At 31.7% G+C, this 25336-nt stretch overlaps 1 protein-coding gene across 1 annotated transcript in view; it reads right to left on the reverse strand.

Annotated features, from left to right (window-relative positions):
- Window positions 1-1221: 1221 nt before the first annotated feature.
- Window positions 1222-25336, reverse strand: part of LOC115889820 (lachesin-like) — a 78708-nt gene continuing 54593 nt past the window's right edge. The window contains exons 8-11 of the mRNA XM_030909898.1: window positions 7470-7752; window positions 7179-7377; window positions 4454-4596; window positions 1222-1782 (exon numbers count right to left, since the gene is read on the reverse strand). Coding sequence (XP_030765758.1) covers window positions 4454-4596; window positions 7179-7377; window positions 7470-7752 — 625 coding nt within the window. The 3' untranslated portion in view covers window positions 1222-1782. The remainder of the gene's footprint in view (window positions 1783-4453; window positions 4597-7178; window positions 7378-7469; window positions 7753-25336) is intronic.

Consider the following 25336-nt stretch of genomic DNA (forward strand, 5'->3'; position numbering starts at 1 on the left):
GCGGAATTTTTTACGTTTTACAAAAGGTATGCTTATAATTTTCATGTTTTAAAGAGAATTTTGTTTATCTTATCAAATGAATTTAAATAAACTAATAAATGGAATTTGATTACTAGAATTTTTCTTTTAAAAGAACTTTTTTACACCTATATATCTACAACTCATTCATAAATTGTTTAGATTTCGATATACAGGGTGGTCCGAACTGTATTCCGGAAACTTCGGCAACATATTCTGGAGATAAAAATAAGTAAAAAAGTTCGTATAATTGTATGTCCTAAAATGCTTAGTTTCGGAGATACAGGGTGTAGAAATTTCATTTTTATTTCGATTTTTTCTAAATAATTTCTGAAGTAACGTCCACATTTGGATGAAAATTGGAGTTTTTGGATATGAGAAATTTGATTTTGATGTCAATATGACTGCTACTAGTAGAGGGCGCCACCTACATATTTTTTAACTGGTTTGAAGAGTAATAACTTTTCGTCTGTATCTGTATAAAACTACTGAGTAAAAAAATATACATTTACGACGTTTTTCACGCGAAAAAGATCTCTTTGTAAAAATCGCTACGAGTAATAGTTTTCGAGATATTTGGAATAGAAATTATCAATACATGTCATCATTGACATAAATTAAACATGTTGACTAAACAGTTATTAGACTCAAATCATAAATTTGAAATGTTTTTGTGCCAAATGTTCAACAAAAACTGTTTTATCATCATTTTTTGCAGAAAAATTTATGATTAATTTAAAAAAAAAATTTCACAAATTTATTATTTCAGCGAAATAACTATCTACTCAACCTGTTTATTTTTCGTCAATAATGACATGTATGTACTACTTTCATTCTCAATATCTTAAGAACGGTTGATCGTAGCGATTTTTACAAATATTTTTTACGTAAAAAATCACAGAGATGTATATTTTTTCACTCGGTAGTTTTATAGAGGTACGGACAAAAAGTTATTATGCTTCAAAACAGTTAAAACACGCGTAGGTGGCGCCCTCTACTAGTAAGAGTTATATTAACACCAAAATCAAATTTCTCATGTCAAAAAACTCCCAGACACCAATTTTCATTCAAATATTGACGTTACTTCAGAAATTATTTAGAAAAAATCGAAATAAAAATAAAACTTCTACACCCTGTATCTCTGAAAGTAAGCATTTTAGGACATACCTTTTTACGAACTTTTTTACTTATTTATATCTGCAGAATACGCTGCCAAAGTTTCCGGAATACAGTTCGGGCCACCCTGTATAGTTTTTGTTTTATTATCTGTTTGATAACAGGGATAGATGTAACATTATTTTAGACTTAGATATTTAAAAATTTATATAGGAAATATAATATTGATCGAACGAAAATGGTTGAAATTGGAAAGTACTACCAACTAAATAAGTAAAATCATAATAACCAACTACTTCAATCATTTTGTATCGCATTAGTAGGTAATAAAATAATTTTAGCATAATTACAATAACGGTAAAAAGCATTTTTCATGTTTTTTTAGAGTTACTTAAAGTACAACAGAAGAATTACCTAAATACATTTTCGACATATAAAAGTGAACAATGGCAATGGTGAATGTATTATTATAAACGGAAAATCTACACATTCAATTTTATTTAACACTCACGTATGTAGAACAATGGGAATAATTTTTAACAAACACGTTATGTCAGGAAATGCACTTGACCATCCATGTTAAACCACTCACTCCGGTTGTTCGTTATAGCAATAATTTCCTTATATCTCTTCAGAACCTCACAAATCCTTAAGCAACATACACTGTTTATCACAAGGGTCAACAGAAATAAGTTTTTGTTTTTTGGGTGGTGAGGTAAACATTGTCCAAGTTCTATTTCAAAACATTTTTATTCAATAAAAGAAATAATATAATAAAAAAATTGCATTTTTCACATAATTTTGTTTAAGAATATGTTTCCATTAGGGATGTGCACAATATTGCCAATAATATCGATAGTGTTAAATGAGAAAATAAGAAGATGCGCAACCTTATGGGCGATTTCGTGGCACAAAACCTGTCCGAGATGTGGTTGGCGATACCTTCGCCGCTAGTCAACCTGTCCGAGATTTAGTTTAGCTCTGCGCCGCTGCGCGCTGATAGTTGTTTACAGCGCAGCGGATAAAGAATACTGTACCGTAGTTCTGCTCTTAGTTGACAGAGTGGGTGGTTGCTGAAGACAGTGTTGCCAGAGCTACGGATTAATTCGTAAATTTACTGATTTTGGGTATGGTACGTTAATAATACGGATTTTCTATCATTAAACAATTTAATATAATATTATATGATTAAACAAAAAACGGCATCAGAGTTGGCTTGGAAATAAAGATCGCTGTTATTTCATCTGTAAAATATTATGGTAAATGTCAATAGTGGTCATTTTCAAGCCAACTAAACGACCTATTTCGATCATACGAAATATTCAGTACGTATAAAAAAAAATATTTTTGTTGTTTATTCTATGTTTAACACGAATAAATTTTCAATACATAAACGCGGATTTTTCATCCAAAGATATTTTCGTCAAATGTATTACAGATATTACACATTTTAATATGGCAACACTGTCCCTTCCTGTTCCACACCGTCTTCGATATGCCTTTGCTAGTCAAATTAGAGAAAATGATTGTTATATGCGTTGGTCGCAGAACGAGTAGAGGCTGCACCGTACAGTACTTGAGACGTAAGAGAAAATCAAATCTGTCTTGTCACGAATTTACCCATTAGGTTCCGTGTCTTCCAAATTCTTTTAATCAACGTCGATATTTTATGGGTTTAGAGCATATTAATTTAGAAAAAAAATGGATACTCACAATAATAAAAACTTTGTACAGGGTGGGTCAAATTCGACGCTTTTAAAGGAAAACACCCTTTTCTATAGGAGATAGACGAAAACTAATATCGGCGTATAGAGCTCAATTTTTATTAAAAACATGATGGTGAAAACCGCACTTCGGTATCTGTTACCGTTTGGGAGTTTCGGGGTGCTTTTCAAAAATTTGCATTTTTAACAAATCACTCTAACTTTTTCGCTGTGGAAAATTTTGTATTTTTATGTAAACATTCCCAAAGCAGTTTTTTACGTCGAATTTAATGGTTTAAGTATAATTTTTTTATAATTAATAATGTAAGAGTTATCAACAGACAAATTGATTTTTTATTTGGGACACTCTGTATATTTTTAATTAACTGGAAAGAACAAAAAATGTAACACACTTAATATTTTGTTATAGCTCCCTTCGAAATACAGAATTTTTAAAAGTTCGCCACTTTTAACTAGTAGGCTTTGGAGTCCTTATTGATGATCTGCGCCTAATGGAACTCGAAAATATATTTTTCCAGCAAGACAAAACATCGCCTCAGAACGCTGAAGTTATCAACAATTTTTTGTAGCCAGTTTCGGGAATAATTGAATAGCTAACCAAGATCCCAGCCGTTGGCCGTCCAGGCCGCCGGACTTAGTGCCTATGGATTTGGATCTTTGCTGAAGAATAAAGGTTCTTATTTTTAAATTGTATGATTCTCTGTATACTCTAGACAAGAAAATAAAGTACTTAGCGGTTATGTGAAGGTATCTTTCACCGCTACTAAGTTAATGAATTCCGCAAGAAATGTTCAAAAACGGTCCCATCTGTCCATAACACAGGACGGTCGATATGTCGAACACCTGTAGCAAAATCTCATGTCTTGGTCTGCTATTTATTTTTATTGTTATTAGATATAGTTTAAATGTGTTGATGTTTTTAAATATATGCTGCTATATTTTCGGAAAGGTAATTTTTAATTATTTTCAATGAATTAGAAATATACAGGGTGTCCCATATAAAAAATCAAATTTTCTGTTAATAATTCTTAAATTACTAATTAAAAAAAAATACATTTAATCCATTAAATTCTACGTGAAAAAGTGCTTTGGGATTGTTTTCGTAAAAATACAAAATTGTCCATAGCAAAAAAGTTACAGCGATTTGTTAGAAATGCACATTTTTGAAAAACACCCCGTAATTCCGAAACGGTAACAGATATCGATGTGCGGTTTTCACCATCATGTTTTTTGATAAAAATTGGGATCCAGACACCACACATATTAGTTTTCGTCTATCTCCTATAAAAAAGGGCGTTTTCCTTTAAAAACGTCTAATTTGACCCACCCTGTACCAGTTTAAAATAATTAATAATATTATATAAACAAATAATATTTCCCAAAAAACAGAAACTTGCAATAAAAAGATCACAAAACTTTATCAGACAGCACAAACCTCAGAAAAAAATAACTGTTGTGAGAGCTTTTGATTTTCTCAAAATAGAATCGGACAATGATTACCTCTGTTTTCAAACTATCGAATCTTCACATCGAAACTAGGGACTCACGATGATTAATATCCGATGAAATATTTATACAACGAACGTCACACGTACCTAGTTGAAGAGACAACAGATCAGCGTAAGGCAGTACAGTGCGTAAGCTAGGAATGGACGTGATTGGGTACTGCTCATGCCCTGGCTCTGGTTTGAACCGTAGACCGCCGGTTGGGCGGAAGGTTCAATCAAATTCTCCATGTCTGAAAAAAGAAACAGAAACTATAACAGGTTTGCAGACGACTAAACATACAATTTTTTAATTGTTTATATTACTAGCGTTTCAAGTAGCATTTTTGGACACATTTTAGGTAATTTTTCTAATAATTTTGTCTGTTTCTTGACACAAAAAGGAAACAGTATACCACAAATAGGAAACATTTTCGAAACCTGTATAATACATATAGCTTTATTACATATGTTTTTAATGTGGTGGCACTAGCCGTTTCCTGAAATGTTTCGATGCGGAATCAAAACTTTTAGAGGAAATGTTTCGAAACATTTTCGGCAATTTTTGTCGAAGATGTTCCCGTTTTCAGCAGCCACTGTTTCTGAATGTAAAGAAACAAAATATTAAACTAAAATAGTCTATGTCTGTGTGTGGATTTCAAAATGAAAACAACCATCAACAATATCTTCCTCCGCCATAATTTTTTTGTCTTAAGATCTTTGTTATAGGTTCTCGCCCAAAAAAATGTTTGGCAAAAGCAAACTGATTGTTTAATTTAATAACGTACTTTCATATTTTTAATGCCCCTTTTATAAATCTTTATTTGTTGCTACAAAATATTTTTTCTACAAACGTCAGTAATAATGTAATTTTGAACGCATGCTGTCAGTGCCTAAAATGTGACATTATGGCACTGATGGTAAAAGTCATTTACTTTTAACACCGCGCACCGGTGCTAAAGTAAGTCACGTGATATACTTTTAACACTGATTGACATTAGTTGACAACAAATGATCGAATGTTTGGAATCTTTCAATTACCCTAGCAACCCAAAACTTCATAATTAATTTGATTTCACAATGACATATTATGAATTATTCATTAACGTAATAATACCTTGATATATACGAGCATAAACTTGTTTGTAGAAAAAATAGTGTATGATATGTGTGCTAAAAGTGATTTTATTTTGTTCGATGAAGCTTCCCTTCTCACAAAATAAAATACCATTTTTAGCACTTATATCATAAATAACTATTTTAGTTTGAATATCGATTTTTATTTATATTTCTATATCATGGTAATAAATTAATGTAAGTAGAACCCGTTCTTATAAGTTTAAAAGCTCAACAACCGATAAAACACATATTTTTAGTTAAAAACGCTATCACTAGGCAACATGGCGCAATGTTAATTCATTATTTTATAAAATTGGCATGGAGTCGGACACATATCATCTACATCATATCATATTGGTGTTTAAAAAAAGAGAAACTCGTGTTTCGAAAATGACTCGACAATAAATGGAAACCTATGTTTCCAAAATATTTCGATTTAGCGCTATCTGTGTAGAAATTATGACCTAGTCACCTTTCTACAACGCCAATCAAAATTTCTGATGAAAATAATTAAAATATTTTTACTTATTGTAACACAATTAAAACATAAAAATTTGTGTTTTCCATTGTAGAAAAAATGAGAAAAAACGTTTGCTGGTAACATTTTTCTTCGGTCTCCTGTTGGGTATGGGTAGTGGCTGTTATTACATTTTGTATGCTTAAAACAAATTATCTTATACCGTATGATCGAGAAAAAACGGCGTCCAGTTGGCTGGGAAATGAAGATCGCTGTCACTTTATATGTAAATTTATATGGGAAATGTCATCGATCGTCATTTCCCAGCCAACTGGACGCCATTTTTTTTCGATCATACGGTATATATTATACGTATAATAAATTATTATAATATCGCATAAGAAAAATATCCATATTTGTACTCACTATTTGTCCTTCCTTCTGTTTTTTAATTATACTATAAAAGCTTGAACAATGCTTAAATTAAAGGCTTAAATGCAAAAACTGCAGAACAAGATCCAAACAATAAAGTAAGGTTATGTCCTCATATTTGACAGAATATCAAATAAATTGTGGAAACTTTTCAGACACAAAACGGGTACGAAATTTTTGTAAATGTGAGCCACATCTGTTTCTTAAATCTTTATTGTTATAGCTTATGTAGCGAAACCATTGTTTAGAAAACTCTTAATATATATTTAATTTATTTTGTCTTTTCTAAATTTATCTTTCTAATTTAAATTCAATATTCATTTATTCTCTTATTCGAGAGATCGATTGACAACGTCCTAACCGCCGCGCCGCCGCAGATAGCTTTTATTTTAATTCTTCAAGAGTTCATACCAATTCGGTGCCGTTTACTCGTGCGAGTAGTGTTCCTAATGCAGATACAGGCTAGTCACCCAGGAAGACTACAACCCTCCAAGATAAGCTGACCTCGTACCACGTGTTTTCATTTTAGCAGAAACTTGTATTTTATCGAGTATATTAAAACATTCAATCATTTCTTTATTCCTTTTCAAAACAACCATATTTTGGTAAAATGTTTCTAAACAAAAAGCGATTTATGTTAAGAAACATACGTATCAAAGATATGTCGAATTAATTCCAGAACTTTTGTGTCTTGACAAAAACACCTTCATTGTGTTGAAACTGTTTCACAATGTTTCTCAGCAGAGATTTTGTTTCGATTTTGTGTCTACAAATGCTACTTGAGTTACCACAAATATTCGTTATTATCTTTGTCTTTGTTTTACATACCATTAGGGCGTGTTGTAAAGTGAAATATAGGTGATGCCTTGTTCCATCCATAATCATTCTTTGCTTGGACCCTGGCCTCATAGGTTGTTGCTGGTAAGAGGTTGATCAGAGTGTAGTTCATAGTTTGCTTTGTCACTCCTGGATAGGGAGGAATCATTCCAGAGAAATGACGATTTGAAAATCCAGGGCCATTTATTGTCTGTAAAGAAACAACATATTTTCATTATAATTGGTTCTAGCAGAGAGGTAAATTGACGAATTGTGTACCAAATTCATTTAGCAAAAACTTACCACAAGACTCCAGTCATTTCTGAATCCAACAATCTTGGTGCCATTAATTCTTGGACTCTTGTACTCGTTGGTCTCTTCCTGTCTGTGTTGGTGGTGATGTCTGGGCTGTTGTCTGTAGTATAGTCGGTATTCAATGATAGAGGAATGACTGTTGACGGTCCAGGAAATTGTGAACTTGTCCCTTTCTGTGCCTTTTGGTGGTGATTCTATCACTGCCGTTGTTGCTGTTCCTGTGAGTATCACGTGACCTCGTGCTTTGCCGTGTACATTTGATGCAACACAACTGAAACAAATTATTTAAATATAAATGAGGAATATAACTTTTGAATACGGTGATTTGCATAAAAATGTTCTTTAAATGTATGTAATAAACCGAAACCTTGTGTAAATTTCAAAATTAAAGACAATATAAGACCAAAAAGTTATTTTATTTCATAATACGTCGTTGTGAACCATTTTCAAATAGTTTTATTGCTATTAGTTCTCATAATAATAGCGATTAGTAAAAGTTAATAAAATTATATAAACCCAAATATTCAATATTCAAAATTATTTTGATATTCAATTACTTATGTAGAAAATGCTAATAATAGACGAGGAAGTTATGATAAAATATCTGGTATCTACTAAGTAATTTAATAGTGTATACAGGGTCATTCACCAGCCATGATTTATTATGGAAAACCCTGTTATCTTTTTAAAAATTTAGATCAAAAATCGACAACTATGAAACTATGTACCCCGACACAAAGGGTACATTGTGAGACAGGAAGTTGTAGATAGAAACAAGGCCCTATAACATAGGATACCACATTTTAATGAACAGTTCTTTCCATAAAATCAACAAAATGAAAAATATACGAAATAATATATATGTACTGATTTCTTTCGAAAATAGACAACTATGAAACTATGAACCCTTCCCGGACACAAACGGTATATTGTGAGACAAGAAATTGTAGAGAAAAACAAGCCCTATAACATAGGATACAACATTTTAATGAACAATACTTTCCATAAAATCAATAAAATGAAAAATATACGAAATTTTCTTTCGTATATTCGACAATCGACAACTATGAAACTATGAACCCTTCCCGGACACAAGCGGTACATTGTGAAACAGGAAATTGTAGAGAGAAACAAGCCCTATAACATAGGATACATTTTAATGAACAGTGCTTTCCATAAAATCAATAAAATTAAAAATATACGAAATAATATACATGTACTGATTTCTTTCGAAAATCGACAACTATAAAACTATTAACCCTTCCCGGACACAAACGGTACATTGTGAGACAGGAAATTGTAGAGAGAAACAAGCCATAAAATCAATAAAATGAAAAATATACGAAATAATATACATGTACTTTTGATTAAAGATACCTGCTCCATCTGTCTAAATTATTTTCAAAGTTACAATTTTGCCGCTTCATAGTGGCAGCGTCTTTCAAGATTCATGCATATTTTTATCGATAGGTTTGTAGCTTCTGAATAACGGTCTAGGTAAAATACCTAGCTCATTTTCTAGCTCAGAATTAGAATTATTAGAGTTAAGCAACTCGCATTTTCATTGGAGAATATCGTCATATTTATTTCAAACCAATAATCAACGACAATATTCGTATAATTTAACAAAATTACTGTAAACCACTATAATTTATAAATACTTGGTTAGCTTCAAAATTTTTTGGTTGGAAATTGTTGGTTAGGTTCAAAATTTTTTCTCTTCTTAAATAAATTTAAGCGTTAACGTTATTAAGCATTTGTATAAAAGTGTGTATTTTGGGTGGTACTCCACAAAATTTGCAGGCTATTGAGGAAACAGAAAATGTACAGATAACAGAAATAAATTAAAAATAATATTTATCAGAGATATTCTAGTTTAAGTTGCCTTTGTATTTATATTAAAACAGCATTATATGTCACTTCTTCAAACATGTCCTTTAAATCCTCTAATTTAATAGCTGTTAGTAAGAAGTTCCACTTCAAATACTTAGGTTGCTCTGGAGTTCCTTAAATATCTTCATATCTACACAGGGGTTTATTAGAAAACATCTGTACTTTTTATTGCGCAGTAAAAACAATAATACATAAACTCAAGTCCTGTTGATTAATTTAATAAGCATTAACAGAGTAATATTTGAATTTACGATTGTAGTATCACATTAACAATGCAAATGTATTGGATTTAGATTTACAATGCATGGCGTATTTGATCAAATATCAAAGCCACTATGGATTCAATTGTTTGGATTAAGTAAAGGTTTGAGATTAAATAGAATTTTAAATGACTCATTATCAGGTCCATTCGTGAAATATAATTGAATTTAATAAACCAAATTCTAATTATTGGCTGTAAATATGATTATCTCTGAGTGTGGTGATTTCTGTTTTAATATGTATTAACAAAGTCAAAGTACAAATTTACAAAGTATTAGAATGAAACTCTTATACTGGGTAAGTTTTCTACGATGTTCTCTATTGGTATCTCGGAAACTACTGGAGTTAGAGAGTCGATAAAATAGGGAAAGAATTGCAGTTTTGTGAGGGCTAATATATGCGCTTTTCGGATTTTTGAAAAAGTTTGTGACTTACTAGATATTTAAAAAAACAAATTTCGGCTAAAAATGCTCCCTGATTTAATTATAATCTATTTTAGACAAAACGTTTTCAGATAAACGTTGTAGAAAATTACATGTTTAATAAGATTGTGTTTTCCGATTTTTTTTCCAAAGCCTATAATTTTTGACATATAACACAAAAGTATGTTTTCTAAAATATGTTTTGAAGTGAAACTTCTTTGCGCACGTTGGGAGTAAAAATTCAAGGTCGTGACACACGAGCTAGCATTAGGAAAAGTGGTTAACGGCAGTGTTGCCACAATTACCCCATTTGGGTTATATCTACTCCTATGATCCGTTAATAAAATCACTATAATAAACTTGAGACTGTACGTGTGTACCAATATCCTCTAGTTGTGTACAAGGAAGTTAATTTTTATGCATATTTTTATCAATAGGTCTGTAGCTTCTGAATAACGGTCTAGGTAAATCATCTAGCTCATTTGACACATCAGAATTAGTATTATTAGAGTTAGTAACTTGCATTTTCATTGGAGGACCACGTCATATTTATTTCAAACCAATAATCAACGAGAACATTCGTATAATTTAATAAAATTACTGTAAATCACTATAAATAATGAATTGTTTGTAATTGAACTGTAATTTTTGTATTTTAAATCCGGTAAATAATAGAGATAAACAATTGTGATTGATTAAAATATAATTTTAAGATAAAACTTCGTTAACAACATTCTGAGAATTCGAATAATGAATTGAATTATGACAAGGCAAGTGACATCTTTCTAAAAAAACAGCGTAGTAATCAGAGAGTATATATGTAGTAGTATTTTTTGTAATAGCCACAGCTGGGCTATCCGACCGGATAATAGAATTATAGTTTTTAATAAAAATTAAAAAAAGCATTATAAAAAAGCTAGAATAATATACAGTTTTATATTAACTCTATTTTTTTGAAGTATAAAATGAAAAATATATATCCTTCAAATCTTTCAATTTAATAGCTGTTAGTAAGACGTTTCCCTTCAAATTTGCGCACATAGTGCACACATAATTTTTTTGAAGTAAAGAAGTGCGTTTTCTACACCATATTACAAAGAAACTCTTATAATTAATAATGAAGACAATTTTTTAATTATTTAAGTACGAAAAAGTTAAAAAGTCCATGAAACTTTTTTTAATTACTTTCAAGAACCTCGATTCTTCGAAGTATTTCAAATTTCCTGTCTTTAACACGTTTGAAAAAAAAAGACGAAAGTAGACTAGTAGAACGAAACAAAGACAAACTTGAGAAGACTCGTCCTGTGGCTGAATTTTCATTATGCCTCGATTTTTAGGTTAACCATCAGCGGGGGAGATGGGCTACGACAGCGACATTTTTCTTAACTTTTAATAAAGATGAAAAATCCCCGGGAAACGTATATCTAAATTATGTTTTCATTTTTCGACGCCTTTCTATAGGTTAAATTTTCAGTCCGGGATCCGCGTCGCTCTGCATATTTTTGCGATAAAAAATGATCGTCTTCCTTTTACAACTTCTCCCTTTTAAAAGTATTATGCTTTTTAATATCTTAAGTATCAAAAAAAGCTTGTTAGAATTTCTTTTGTTTTTTTTGGTGTTTGAGCAGCGAAATTCAACAGGAACTTTTTCTATACAGTATGTCCCCGGATTGCCTTTTCAAGAGGAATATTTTTTATCATTGACATTTTGAGAAAAATGCATTCTTTTGCTTGTTCTAGAATGGGTAATCCCATTTTTCAAATTTCCATACCGTTTTAAGAAAAATTTAAAAAAATATGGCTGATTTTTTTCAAATGTCGCGTTTCTATGGAAATGTAATTTGATTTTCATTGTTTCTTAGATTTTTATTAATAAAATTTTAATTAACGTCATATTTTTTGATGTTTTAAAATGTTAAGAAGGGCAAAATTTCTTTAATTCAATACTACTAGTCTAAGAGCTAGCACGTTTTCGACAAAGTATTTTAAGACGTCTGGCTCTTTGATACATCTTTTACTATGCTCTCTGAAACAGCATGCGGCCCGTCTGGCTGCCGATACCCGTTGCGTTCACGACTGCGCATCCGAAGAAGATCCCATATTTTTTTTATTAATTATCTCCTATAAATTCTAGTATTGAATATAAATCGAACACGTCTCCATAGCGCAGTGCGTACAGTTTCCGACCACGAACCGATGATTCAGAGTTCGAATCCGGGTCAGATCAAAGACTTTTTTATTTTATTTCGTTTATATTCTGATAGTTAATTATTAAATCATTCTGGTAATTAAAAAAAACAAATATTTAATACTTTACTATCAGAATATAATCGAAAATAAAATAAAAAAGTCTTTGCCCTGACCCAGATTCGAACTCCGAATCATCGGTTCGTGGTCGGAAACTGTACACACTGCGCTATGGAGACATGTTCGATTTATAATCGATACTAGAATTTAAATGACTAATAAAAATATAGGATCTTCTTTCAATACGCAGTAGGAAACGCAACGTTTACCGTCAGCCAAATGGGCCGCATGCTGTTCTAGAGATCATAGTAAAAGATCTATCAAAGAGCCAGACGTCTTAAAATACTTGTTTTTCCGATGTTGCTAGCTCTCGTACTATAAATGCTCTTTAAATCTAGTTAATATTGATCTTCTAGTTTGCCCAACATATTTTTGATTACAATCTTTACAAGAAATTTCATAAATACCCGACATTTCCAGTGGAGGTATTTTATTTTTTAGATTACCTAATAATTGTTGTAATAAATATAATACTAATAATAAATTTAAAAATTAAAAATTTAAAAAGAAAACATAAAAATACGGTTGATTTATTTTTAAAATTTGCGTTTCTATGGAAATGTAACTTGGTTTTCATAGACTGTTATTGAAAGAATTTTAATTAACGTCATATTTTTTCCAGTTTTAAAATGTTAATGAAGCACAAAATTCATTTAGTTCAATGCTAAGAAAAGGGTGATAATAGTTATCGGAAGATGTAATACTTTAACAGCCGAAAATATGACTTTAGTCAAAATCTATATATATTAGCACATTAGCACTTTATATATATATATATATATATATATATATATATATATATATATATATATATATATATATATATATATATATATATATATATATATATATATATATATATATATATATATATATATATATATATATATATATATATATATATATATATATATATATATATATATATATATATATATATATATATATTATATATATATATATATATATAAAGTGCTAATGTTTATCTGTGTCGTCTCTACTGAAGTAACGACATGCTCTAGAAAGTTGCTTTTTTACTAAAAGGTAGCTAATTGGCTCTTCTAAAAACTGTCGTCGCCGGATTTTTTGTTCTTCATTTAATTAATATAAAAATAAAAAGTATTTTTTTTCCTGATGTCATGGCGAATGCGCCAGGCTTCAACTAGTTAATAATAACTATCAAATAATGAAATTTAAATTACATTACCATAGAAGCGCGTTTTGATTTTCATGTCTTTCTAGTCGGTAGAATTAATCCTGAACGATACAGAGAGGAGATTCTTGAACCGTATTATGTTATTCCATTTGCTGCTCAGCATGGTCCAGTATTCATCTTACAACAGGATAATGCCTGGCCAGACTCGATATCTTACTCGAGTCCAATATCATAATGAAAGATTGGCCTGCTAAAAGCCCTGATCTCAATCTTATTGAGCACCTTTGGGACCTACCAAAAAGAAGACTACAAAAGCACCAGATCTTCAAACTTTGGGAGAAAATCTTCGAGAGGAGTGGAACGCCTTTCCTCAAGAGATTATTCGAAATCTTATTCAGTCTATGACAAATAAGGCGCAGAAGTGCGTAGAAATCGCGAAGGACACACATATTATTAGGAAAAATATTATTTCCGTTGACAATTAAGACACAAATTGTTTAGCATTGTTTTCTATACATATTGTAGTCATTCATAACGTAATAAAAATACAATTTTCAGCAGTTCCACAACTTTTTTCGTGATGAAGTGCATACACTATATTCAAACTTAATTCCAAGGGAACATGTTGCTAAGTTGTATATGTTTAAATAAATATATGTATTTTGTTTAAACGAAATTTATCAAAGTGATCCCTAATTCGTTTTAACTAGTTTATTTCTAATCAATTGCTTAATCATTATTTTATACTCACCGTATATGTTAATTATTATTATTAATCAAATTGAATCAAAATAATTATAGATTATAGAATTATTGATCTTATTTTTTATTGTTAATCTAACCATGAAAACCAACTAATCCCCTTCAAGCGCTAAATAAATCCTTCAAAATCTAACAAGAACTTTTTCTTTAACAAGTTTCAAATTTAGGTTAACTCCCGTATCCTTTTGATCTCCAAGCTAACTTCAGGGACTTTCTTTTTAAATTTTTTCAAAGTTTCTGGCATCTATAATATGTCCTTTACATATAATATTACACAAAGAGAAACATAATTACAGTGTAAAAAAAATGTATGGGAATGAAACTGAAGTGTGAAAGCCGATTTTTAGCGGAAGAAAGAAAATTAAAATCTTTATTTTTTAACCTTCTTGAAATATATCACTCACTATAAATCGTCAGAATATGTCTTTTATACTCTCTTACTATCAGAAATTTTTAAAATTTTTTGAAGTGGTGTAACAATATGAAAAAAATTAAAAACTCATTTTTTTCTAAAATCTTCTCGGACTGGTTTTTCTTATAATAATCTTTATGTTTATTTCTGGCAAGGACTTATTTTTAATGAAAAAATATTTTCTACTCACTTTTTTAAACTAAACAAAAATATAAGTTAGTTAAAACAGAATATTTTAGAAAAAAATACACACACCGGAAAAGTCTAGGGATATTACAATTTTATCCAGCCATCGTCAGTAATTTTATTATTTGCATTTCTGATATAATAAAATTAAAATAAACAAATAGTTTACAGGACGTATTGGAAATAAAAATGCGAAATTTACCGAATTTTTCAAATTTACCTTGATTTTTATTGAACTCAAAAAAATACACACATTTTTTTTTATTGTAAACTTTGAATTAAAAAAAAAGATAAAACCATTTTTACTTAATAAAAGGTATGGCCTCCTCTACTGTTCATTACAGCCCTACATCGTCTTTCCATGCTCCTGATCAGGTTGTCGATCTCTTCTTGAGGTACAGCAAGCCACGCTGCATTCATGGCCCGAACCAGATCCCTACGAGTTTCACGAGGAATACCCATTCTCAAAATTCTTCTTTGGACCGCGTCCCATACGTGCTCGATGGGGTTGAGGTCAGGAGATTGTGCCGGGTAAGATGTTTAATTGATGAGCATTGATAAACTCACTTACCACTCTGGCTGTATGAAGCCGTGCATTGTCATTCATGAGAATAAAGTTTCTCCCAAAATCATAGGCATATAGTAACACGACAGACTCAAGAATTAAATCACGATATGTGATTCCTGTTAGAAACCTTTCAAGAAAAACGAGATCGGTTTTTCGGCCTTTCCCGGTTCTCTCCATACCCTAAGCCTTCTCGAATCCGGATGAATTCCAAAGCGTGACTCATCCGTGAAGAGAACATTGGCCCTTTGTTCATTCGACCACTGAACATGATCTTGAGCCCACAAATATCGTACCTCTCGATTTCCTCTCGTTAAGGGTTGAGCTCTCCAGGGGCGTCTGCTTCTTAAGTTGACCTCTCTTAATCTATTGCGAACAGTGTCAGGACTAACGGTTTAACAGGGTAACGGAAACTAAGCTCTGGTGCCGTAAGAGTCGGTCGGCGTCGGGCATTTAATTGAAAAAAATGATCTTGCTGAGAAGTAGTAATACGATGTCGCCCTGTGTGCCTTTCAGCAATATCACCACTTTCACGGTAGCGTGCACTTAATCGCGATATTACACTTTGCGTTGTATTTAATGCTCTAGTTACGTCGATTTGGCGCATTCCAGCTTCGAGCATACCCATGGCCCTTAGCATTTCGTCTCTGTTAAGATGTCTACGCTCCATAATGTCGTTTAATACTAAACAGAGTTATTTGAATGAATTCTGGCCAGTTATCATAAAAACATAGCCAGTACAGGTTAAATTCGAACAATTGATGCTAGGTGCTTTTTATACATTTGACAAAAAATGCACAAACACTTCTGCAAATATCCCAAATTTAAAAATAACTAGTGTGACTATTTCGTTTCAATCGAAGTAGAAAGAATCGGCCTACAAATATGTGGTTGTTTATTCAAAACATTGATTTTTAACTTTAATAAAATGATATCCCTAGATTTTTCCGGTGTGTGTAGTTTTTATTTTTTTTTCATATTGTTTCACCACTTCAAAAAATTCTAAAAAATTCCTGAGTGTAAAGAAGTATAAAAGACATTTTCTGACGATTTTTAGTGAGTGACATATTTCACAAAAGTTTTCTTTTCCCCGCTAAAAATCGGTTTTTCGTTTAAGTATCATGATCATATTATTTTTTCATGTCTTAGACTTCTAAGAATTAGAAAAAAATCTTTATTAATTAATTTTGAATTTTACTATAAAAATAAAATTGAAAAAAACAGTTTTTTTTTGAAAATCTCGAAAACAGTTCGAGTTAAAGAGCTAAAAATTTAGGTGAATTATTTTGATTCGACACAAAATTGATTCCTTGAGTGCGAGTCAAAGAAGCCGCGGAGGCAGATTTTCCATATTAATCCAGCTACACCCTTTCTTTTTGATCCTACTAAAAAAATATAGTTAGGAAAGTTTAAAATTATAGTTTATTTTAAAGTCAATGATATGTTTTGACAAGGAAAACTTTTCTTCTCGGCAAATTGACGTAGCGCCAAAACCAAACAAAACTTTCTAATGACGAGGACAACTCGACAAAGAAGAAACTCTCCCGAATATTTTTTGAGTCAACCGAAAGGTGTTCCTTTGTTCAATTTGACGGATCGACAAAGTCAATAAAAGGTAAAAATGTAAGTTGGTTGTTTTCGTTCGACGCGAAAATCCTAATGGAACCGTTCCTTTTTCGTTTGCAAAAATTTAAAACTTTCCGCAAACTTAAATTTACACCCTGCGAATCTGCCTAAACAAACAATGTCAAATATTGACTTTAACCGGACCGATTTTGCGATTTGGCCTGGCTTGTTCTGGGAAAATGACGGAACAACTTTATGATTGACGTTCCGGAATTAGAAGATTACAGATCAATTTTTCTTTAAGAAAATTGGCATTTTTTAAAAGTTTTCTGGCTCTAATAGATAGTCTATCGTATAATATTTAGAAAGTCCTTTTTAAATCACATCTTCGTTATGCCCTTCCATTCTTGGGTATTTGCTGCGCAACAAAATTTGATCGTATTTTCAAACTTCAAAAGAGAGCAGTTCGATATATTTTGGGACCGAACAGTAGAACTCACGGCCAGAATTTCTTTAAAAATTTCAAAATACCGACTCTTCCTTTTTTATTCATTTTTGAAACGGTTTGCTTAATCCGCAAGCACATATCTGCTATTCGCGAAAGGCCATCTCACAACTATCGACTTAGGAATGCGGAGCACGATCTTTATCTGCCAGGATATACCAGGTTTATCTGCCAGGTTAACTAATAAACTTTTTTTCCGATTAAGCTGAAATTTTGACTGCGCGTATAAGTAATTAAAAAAAAAGAAGAAACACATTACTAAAAATTGTATTAATCAATAATAAGTATGTAAAAAGTAAAAATAAATATGCAAAAATTAAAAAAAAACGATTAAAAAAAAGTCGCCTTGACTAGGATTCGAACCTGCCTTACTACGGCTCCAACATCATAGCATCGTAAAGTCCTAACGCTTTAAATCACGCGGCCACAGAGGACTTGAAAGATTCTATGTAAAATTCTTACTTAAAAGATAATGTTTAGTGAAAGTACTTTTTTATTTATAAAAATTTATTTAATTCTGTTTTTAGTATTTGTTCTTATAGCGGCCACATAGGTATATTATCTGTAAAAATTTCAACTGTCTAGCTATAACAGTTCATAAGATAGCCCTTTGTGACAGACGGACGGAGGGCCGGACAGCGAAGTCTTAGTAATAGGGTTCCCGTTTTTACCCTTTGGGTACGGAACCTTAAAAAGATCTGATTATAATATTATACCTTATTTTTCATTAGATAATTATTGTTTGTATACTTTAAAACCGTATACAAACAACAATTATTTCTTTCATTCTGTCTGAAACTAATACTTGAACGAAATTGGAGCAAGCTACTTTTGCCCAGTTTGGCGAACTTCCGTTAAAGGCATCTAATTACTTTTACGCTCGCTTTCCTTTGTGAACATTTCAGATACAGCCAAGTAGTGTTTTCCGAAAGCAGCGTTCATAATTAGGTTACAGCTTGCAGCCATTTTCCACCCGACGAACCGTGTACATTTTATTGCGCCTAGCAACACTGTAATATCGAGAAATGTAGAGGTTCAGTCCGGTCGAAATCAGCTAAAGTCACCAACTACATTATCTGCGTTTTTAATTATTTTTTTCCATAGAAACTATTAAAATTGCCTTATATCTATCAAATGTAGTAAATAAAATAGTACTTTAACTTAATTTTTGTCATACGCTCCCAAAAACAGCTATTTTACGGACTCATTTCAGTCCGTAAAATGTTTCTTTTTCGGCCTAGGCCGTAAAGGTCGTCATGGCAACCTTTATGGACTAAAATGTCTAAATTCGTTATTTGGTTGTTTTATTTTGTCATTCGAAATTTGTCACAAAATCACATAAAATTATACATATATTTATAATTAAATTATTAAATACTAACAATATCAAAAGCTAAGTTATTTGTTTAAAGTAAGTACCTAGGTACCTATTTAAAAGAGGCTTTTAAATTAAAATATTCTTAAATTACAGTCACAAACAAGACATAATCATGTGGTACATTTTTTGGCCTAAGACAAGCATATTTTCTATACAACTCAACTGGATTGACAACGTTCCCTTCGTTCACCACCGGAAACACTCTTTTGATATTAGTTTTTGTATCCGCAAGGGTAACTAAAAAGGCAGCTGTTGTCTTTTTCTATGATGTCTTGCACTCGTAGAGTACAATTCTTCTCTTCTACATGCTCCACAAAGGCCAATGACAAGAGCTACCTAAAAATCAAATACAATGGAATAAGAAACCATCTATATATTTTAAAAATCATTATCGCAAACTTACCTTAGTAAGTAAATAAGTTTCATCACTAGCCGTGGCCAAAAATCACCGATCTCTTTTATGGACAAAACCTTAGACTTTTTAGGCTCGTAACCAACCGAATTCCTCTTCAAAAAAGCAATAAGTTTTGGAAATTTGTCAATATAAATATCTTCTTTAACACTTAACACTGCTCTCAGCATGGAATATTTCGACCAAATTGACGATGGTTTGAATGTTTGTGACTGTAATTTAAGAATATTTTAATTTAAAAGCCTCTTTTAAATAGGTACCTAGGTACTTACTTTTTCGTGGAAATAATTTAGCAATACATCTTCATTTACAACGAATACGCCATTTTTGTCTTTCCATTCATTAAAAACATCATATTCTTTCTGGTAAATGGCACGAGACTTCACAGGAAGTAAATCCAACACGATTTCTTTGGCCTTATTAGCAATATGTTCGGGATTTTGGAACATTTTAAAATTGTTGATGAATTTGTGTGATTTTGTGACAAATTTCGAATGACATGTCAAAATGCGATGAAATAAACAAACTCGTTACTAAGATATGAATTTATAAGCCAACTTTTTCAAACATTATAATTTCAAATATGGAAAATTTGCAAATATGCGTTCTAAAAAACTGTAAAAAGCGTATGACAAAAAATAGTGTATGTAACACGTACCTAAATTATGTTTTTTAGGACTCATCTACTATTTCGGACTCGGCTAACGCCTCGTCCGCAAACAGTAATGATTCGTCCTAAAAAACATCATTTTAGGTACTAGTTACATAAATAGCTATTATTCTCGCACGTTTTTTAATTGATTCCATTTTTGAAAATTGTTGTATTCCTTTTCATAAATTATTCGGGATTTAAATGGAAGCAGTTTGGATATGGCGTTTGTCGCCTCAGCCCAGATATCTGTTGGTAATTTACTTATTTCATTTTGAGCGATTTCTGGTTCCAATTCAATCAACAATCGACACGAAAGAGAATTAAAAAATATTGACTCAAAACTAACAGCTAAAGAGAAAACTTTCTTTATTTGTCAAATTACACAGAAACCAACGCCAACCCAGCACAATATTTTTTCTACTCGTAATAAATTCCTTGAAATAATAATTTCTGAATATTTTTTAAAACGTAACTCGCCATGGAAAAAAATATTGTTTTATACACGACGATAAAATTGCATTATCGCCTCCCGAAATTAATTTATCATTTACTAATCTTTTCGGTCGGCGATAAAATACCATTTTATCGTCTTGTATAAAAAATAACTATTATTTCAACCATATTCGGGGGCGAATTTTGAACAAAGAATCTTTTACAATTCATTTTTAGATCTTTCAAAGTAATTTATATCAAGTTTTTACCAAAACTTCGTATTTGAAGGCTTATTTTCCAAGCCATCGCTGACGCCATTTTTTTTTGTTCAAATTGTACAATGTGTATATCATTTGGAATTCAAGATATTCTTTGATGAAAAAGTTAAATAAATTTATTACAATTAACCAAAAAAAAATTTTTGGTTAATTCAATCATATATATAAGCAGTTAAGTGGCAAGAATCCTTAAATAATTTTATTATATACCTATACTGCAAGAAATTTGTTTTCTATTTTATAATTAGGCTTGCCTGAAAAAAAGCCTTTTACCATCTTTTTACTAGTTTTACTAGTTAGTTACTTTCGATAGTTGCGCCCCGGTGGTACGAAAGTACTACCATTGCACGCAAGCCTCTATCTCCCGTTCGGGACTTAATATCTAACCGACACTCTTCGACAAGTCGGAATTAACTATCTCTGCGCTGTGGTTATCATTTTGTGGATCTACCCAAGCTCACCTGATGATGGAGTAGGGCTCCGAAACCGCTAGTGAGAGCAGGTTGGTCCACATTATGACAAACACAGCGTAGAATTAAATTTCTATATAAGCAGTTAAGTGGCAAGAATCCTTATATAATTTTATTTTATTATTTTGATAACTATATTAGCATCATTAGCAGATGTTAATTCAGTATTAGTTAAATTGTTACATTACCCCTCCATTCTGGGGTACTTGCTGCGCGACAAAATTTGATCGTATTTTCAAACTTCAAAAGAGAGCAGTTCGATATATATTGGGACTGAACAGTAGAACTCACTGCCAGAATTTCTTTAAAAATTTCAAAATACTGACTCTTCCTTCTTTATTCATTCCTGAATCCGTTTGCTTAATCCGCAAGCACATATGAGGCGTTGCGGATAGTAAGGGCGAACTCAACAAAAGCTGCTTTTGAGAAAATTGAGTTTAAAGAAATTTGCAGAAGGGCGAATTCAACAGAAGGGCAGAGTAAAATAAACATGAACTGACAAGCAAGCTTACTAAACGAGTCAGTCACGCGCTGCCAATATCGGCTCCGCGCGAGATTGTTGAGTTCGCCCTTACTATCCGCTCGGCTATCGCATATCTAAAACTTTCGTTTATTTCAAAGGGTTTGTTTGAAGGCGAAGCAAAGGCGAAGTCAACAATTCGACCATTCTATGAGGTAGAAATTGTAATGTAAAATAAATTACGAAAAAAAATTTTTTTTGGCACAATGTTGAGTTCGCCCTTACTATCCGCAACGCCTCATATCTGCTATTCTCGAAAGGCCATCTTACAACTGTCCACTTAGGAATGCGGAACACGATCTTTATCTGCCAACCCCGAGCTCAGAACTAGTTAAAGACTCAATACTGTACAATGCCAAAAAAATGTGCAATCATCTGCTTTTGAATATCAAGTCGCTTTCATTCTTTCCCGCATTTCGCAAAGCTCTGAAATTATACTTACTGGAGAGAGCCCTATATGCGGTAAACGACTTTTTTTGTTGATGTTTAATCATGAACAATTTTGTATTTTAAAATTTTGATCATCTCACACTAGTGATGGGTTGTTATTTAACTATCTGTTATTTTATAACAATTATTTATAAATAACATAACGCAACCGTTACTACTTTTAAAAAATAACAGATATAAAATAACGACACAAGCAATGAAAAGAATTGAAGCAATGAAAAGAATTGAAGCAATTCCAAAAAACAACTAGTATGGATGGAAAACATGTTATTTCGTCAACCATCGATACAGGCGGCGATACAACGGACAACGGAGTGGGGAAAGCGCTACGGCCAACGTAGCTGCTTCGGTCGATACCGTCAATGGTCGTATTTACAACAGCTTAAAAATAATAGGATATAAAAGAAGCAGGTTTTTTGAAACAGTTGCGGGCATAACGCCTGGCGGTGGAGATAACAGGAGTGGGAAAGAAACGCTGCTGCATCGGTCGATTGTCGATGGAGGCTCGCAACGGGTTGGAGAAGCAGTCATTTTAGATATGTTGTTTTTCAACCTGTTACAAGCATAACAGGGCGGCGGACGAGATAATAGGTGTGGGAAAGGAACGCTGCTGCATCGGTCGATTGTCGATGGAGGTTCGAAACAGGTTGGGGAATAACGCATCAGTTGTTTTAGATACATTCTGTTTCACCTGTTACAAGCATAACGGACGGAGGTCGAGATATTATGGCGCTGTATGTTTCAGTACTTACTTATTAAGTTTCAATATTTAGGTATATATTTATTCTGAAAAATTTTCAGAATAATATTTTAAGATTTTTTAAAAATGTATACAGGGTGTTTTGAAAAATCTGGTTATTGATTAATCACGATCCTGCTTAAAGCCCTTGATGTAAAAAAGCTGATTTTGGAAAACGGATTGACTTTAGTGTGTAGAGGTTCGATAAGAAGGGATTTTTCGAAACTCGAATTCTAAGGGGGTGAAACTACTCTGAAATATTAGAATATTTTTATTTAAAAACCGGTGAGTTTTTCGGAAAAACTCTTAAAACACGTATATTTTAATATGTTGTTTTTACATATTTTAAGATTTTTTAAAAATATATACAGGGTGTTTCATAAAATATGACCATTGAGTAATCACTATTCTGCTTAAACTGCTGGACGTTTAAAGCTGATTTTTTTGCAAACGGATTGACTGTGGGGTTGAGGGGTTCGATAAGGAGGGGTTTCTCGAATCTCAAATTCCAACAGGGTAAAATGCCCCTCAAATATTACAATATTTGTTATTTAAAAAACGGTTAGTCTTTCGGGAAAACGCCTGGACACGCATAATTTATTTTGTTTTTTTACATATTTTGAAATTTTTTAAAAAATCATACAGGTTGTTCCAAAAAGTTGAGTAATTGATTAACCACGATTCTGCTTAAACTGCTCGACGTTTAAAGCTTATTTTTGGCAAATATGAGAAAATTTTATCCAGTTTGTATGTTAATAAAAATTCTTGTTTTGCTTTATCATCACCACTAGAAATTATTAATTCGACGCGAACGAAGTCGCGGGTACACGCTAGTTTAAGTGTAAAATTAATTCGAATTCTAGTGTGTAGTTGGTTTACTTATGAAGAATATACTACACATTTTCTTATTGCTATTTTTTGACCGCAAATGGTAAAATCATAACTAAGAGCTTCTCGCCCGTCGAGTGAGATGCACCCTGTACACTGCTACGCAATTCAGGATCTACCCGGATCGAGGGGCAGGGCGTAGGTAGATCGGAATGTATAGGTATAGATGAGTGGCGGAATTTTGGCTTTTTTTATATCGCAATTTGTAAACAGCGCTTATTTGTAAACAACCACCGTTTTTAGAGATCTATTTTAGATAACAATCGATATTTAGAAATGTTTTGACACCCTGGAAATACTACCACCGAGCACGTCATTGTTGCAACTTGCAACTGCGTTAATACGCCTGGCGATGACCGTCTCATACTCTTTCAGATATTTAGCAGTAAAATAAAGAAACCTGTTATTTTTAAGCTGTTATTTTAAGCTGTTTTTTATAAAAAACTATAACAGTTTTAACTGTTATCTAAAAATAACAGTTTTGCCCATCACTATCTCACACACTGGTTAAAGGTCTAGTGTTTAATATTTTATAACTCTTACATGATTATATCCATTTACAATCTTCCCATTGTAACATTTTATTGATACGCCTTTTTTTGTGTTCTGCAATGTATGTTTTATTTGTAATTTTAATTACGTAAATTTTTTTGAATTGATTTGTATTGTATGATAGATTTTTATTATTTGTATATTTTTTGTGCTTCTGTTTCTTTTCTAAATGCTTTGCCGATGAGGCTATTTTTGCTTTTTGTACAATAAAGCGTTGTTTATTTTATCATTTATTATTAAAATACAGATTTTAGTAAAGGGGGGTTGTAGTAAATTTGTATAATATGACCTAAATTCTAAAGGAGAATATTTCCTTTGCATATAACTGCATCTAAAACTCGTCTAAAATCGAGTAATGTCAGATTTTAGGCCGGACATTCCCGGTCAAAATGGACGCACTATAGTACTATTCTTTTAAAAGTTCCTCAATATGGCCGACCTAGTTACGAGAATTGGTAATTTTTTTTTAATGAAAAATAAGTTGGCGTTAGCGAATTCAGAAATTGATTTACTCTTTGGTTAACAATAATATTTTTCAGGATTGTCAAATTGACGTTAAAGTTAGGTTATTAGGTGGTTGTCATAAATAAAAACATAGATTATTGAAATTATTTAATAAGAATAAAGGTATTTTACCGCAGATCCGAAGAGATTTAACTTAAAGGTATTTTATAAACTTTCTCAGTGAGAATATTAACTCCCCTATTTCTTATATTTCAGTTAAGGGGACGTAAGAACTATAGGAAGTAAATTTTTGTTTTCATGTTTTGACGATATCTGAGAGTTCCTAGAACTATCAAGATTATTGAATAATTATAGTTGTTTAATAAGTGAAATTAATAGAAGACTTGGAAATAGGATGATGCTTTTCATGTTGTAGTTGATAAATCACCCCATTTCTCTTAATTTTTTTTTTCAGTACAGTTAATCACAAATTAAATTGATGTGTGCAAAAACAGCTATATATTTTCAAACATCTTATTTAAATAGTTCTTTTATATACTATTAAACTGTATCAACTACAAAGTATTTAGCAAAAAATTATAAGG

Source organism: Sitophilus oryzae, unplaced genomic scaffold (assembly GCF_002938485.1).
Source record: "Sitophilus oryzae breed Bouriz unplaced genomic scaffold, Soryzae_2.0 scaffold_850_pilon_pilon, whole genome shotgun sequence".
NCBI lineage: Eukaryota > Metazoa > Arthropoda > Insecta > Coleoptera > Curculionidae > Sitophilus > Sitophilus oryzae.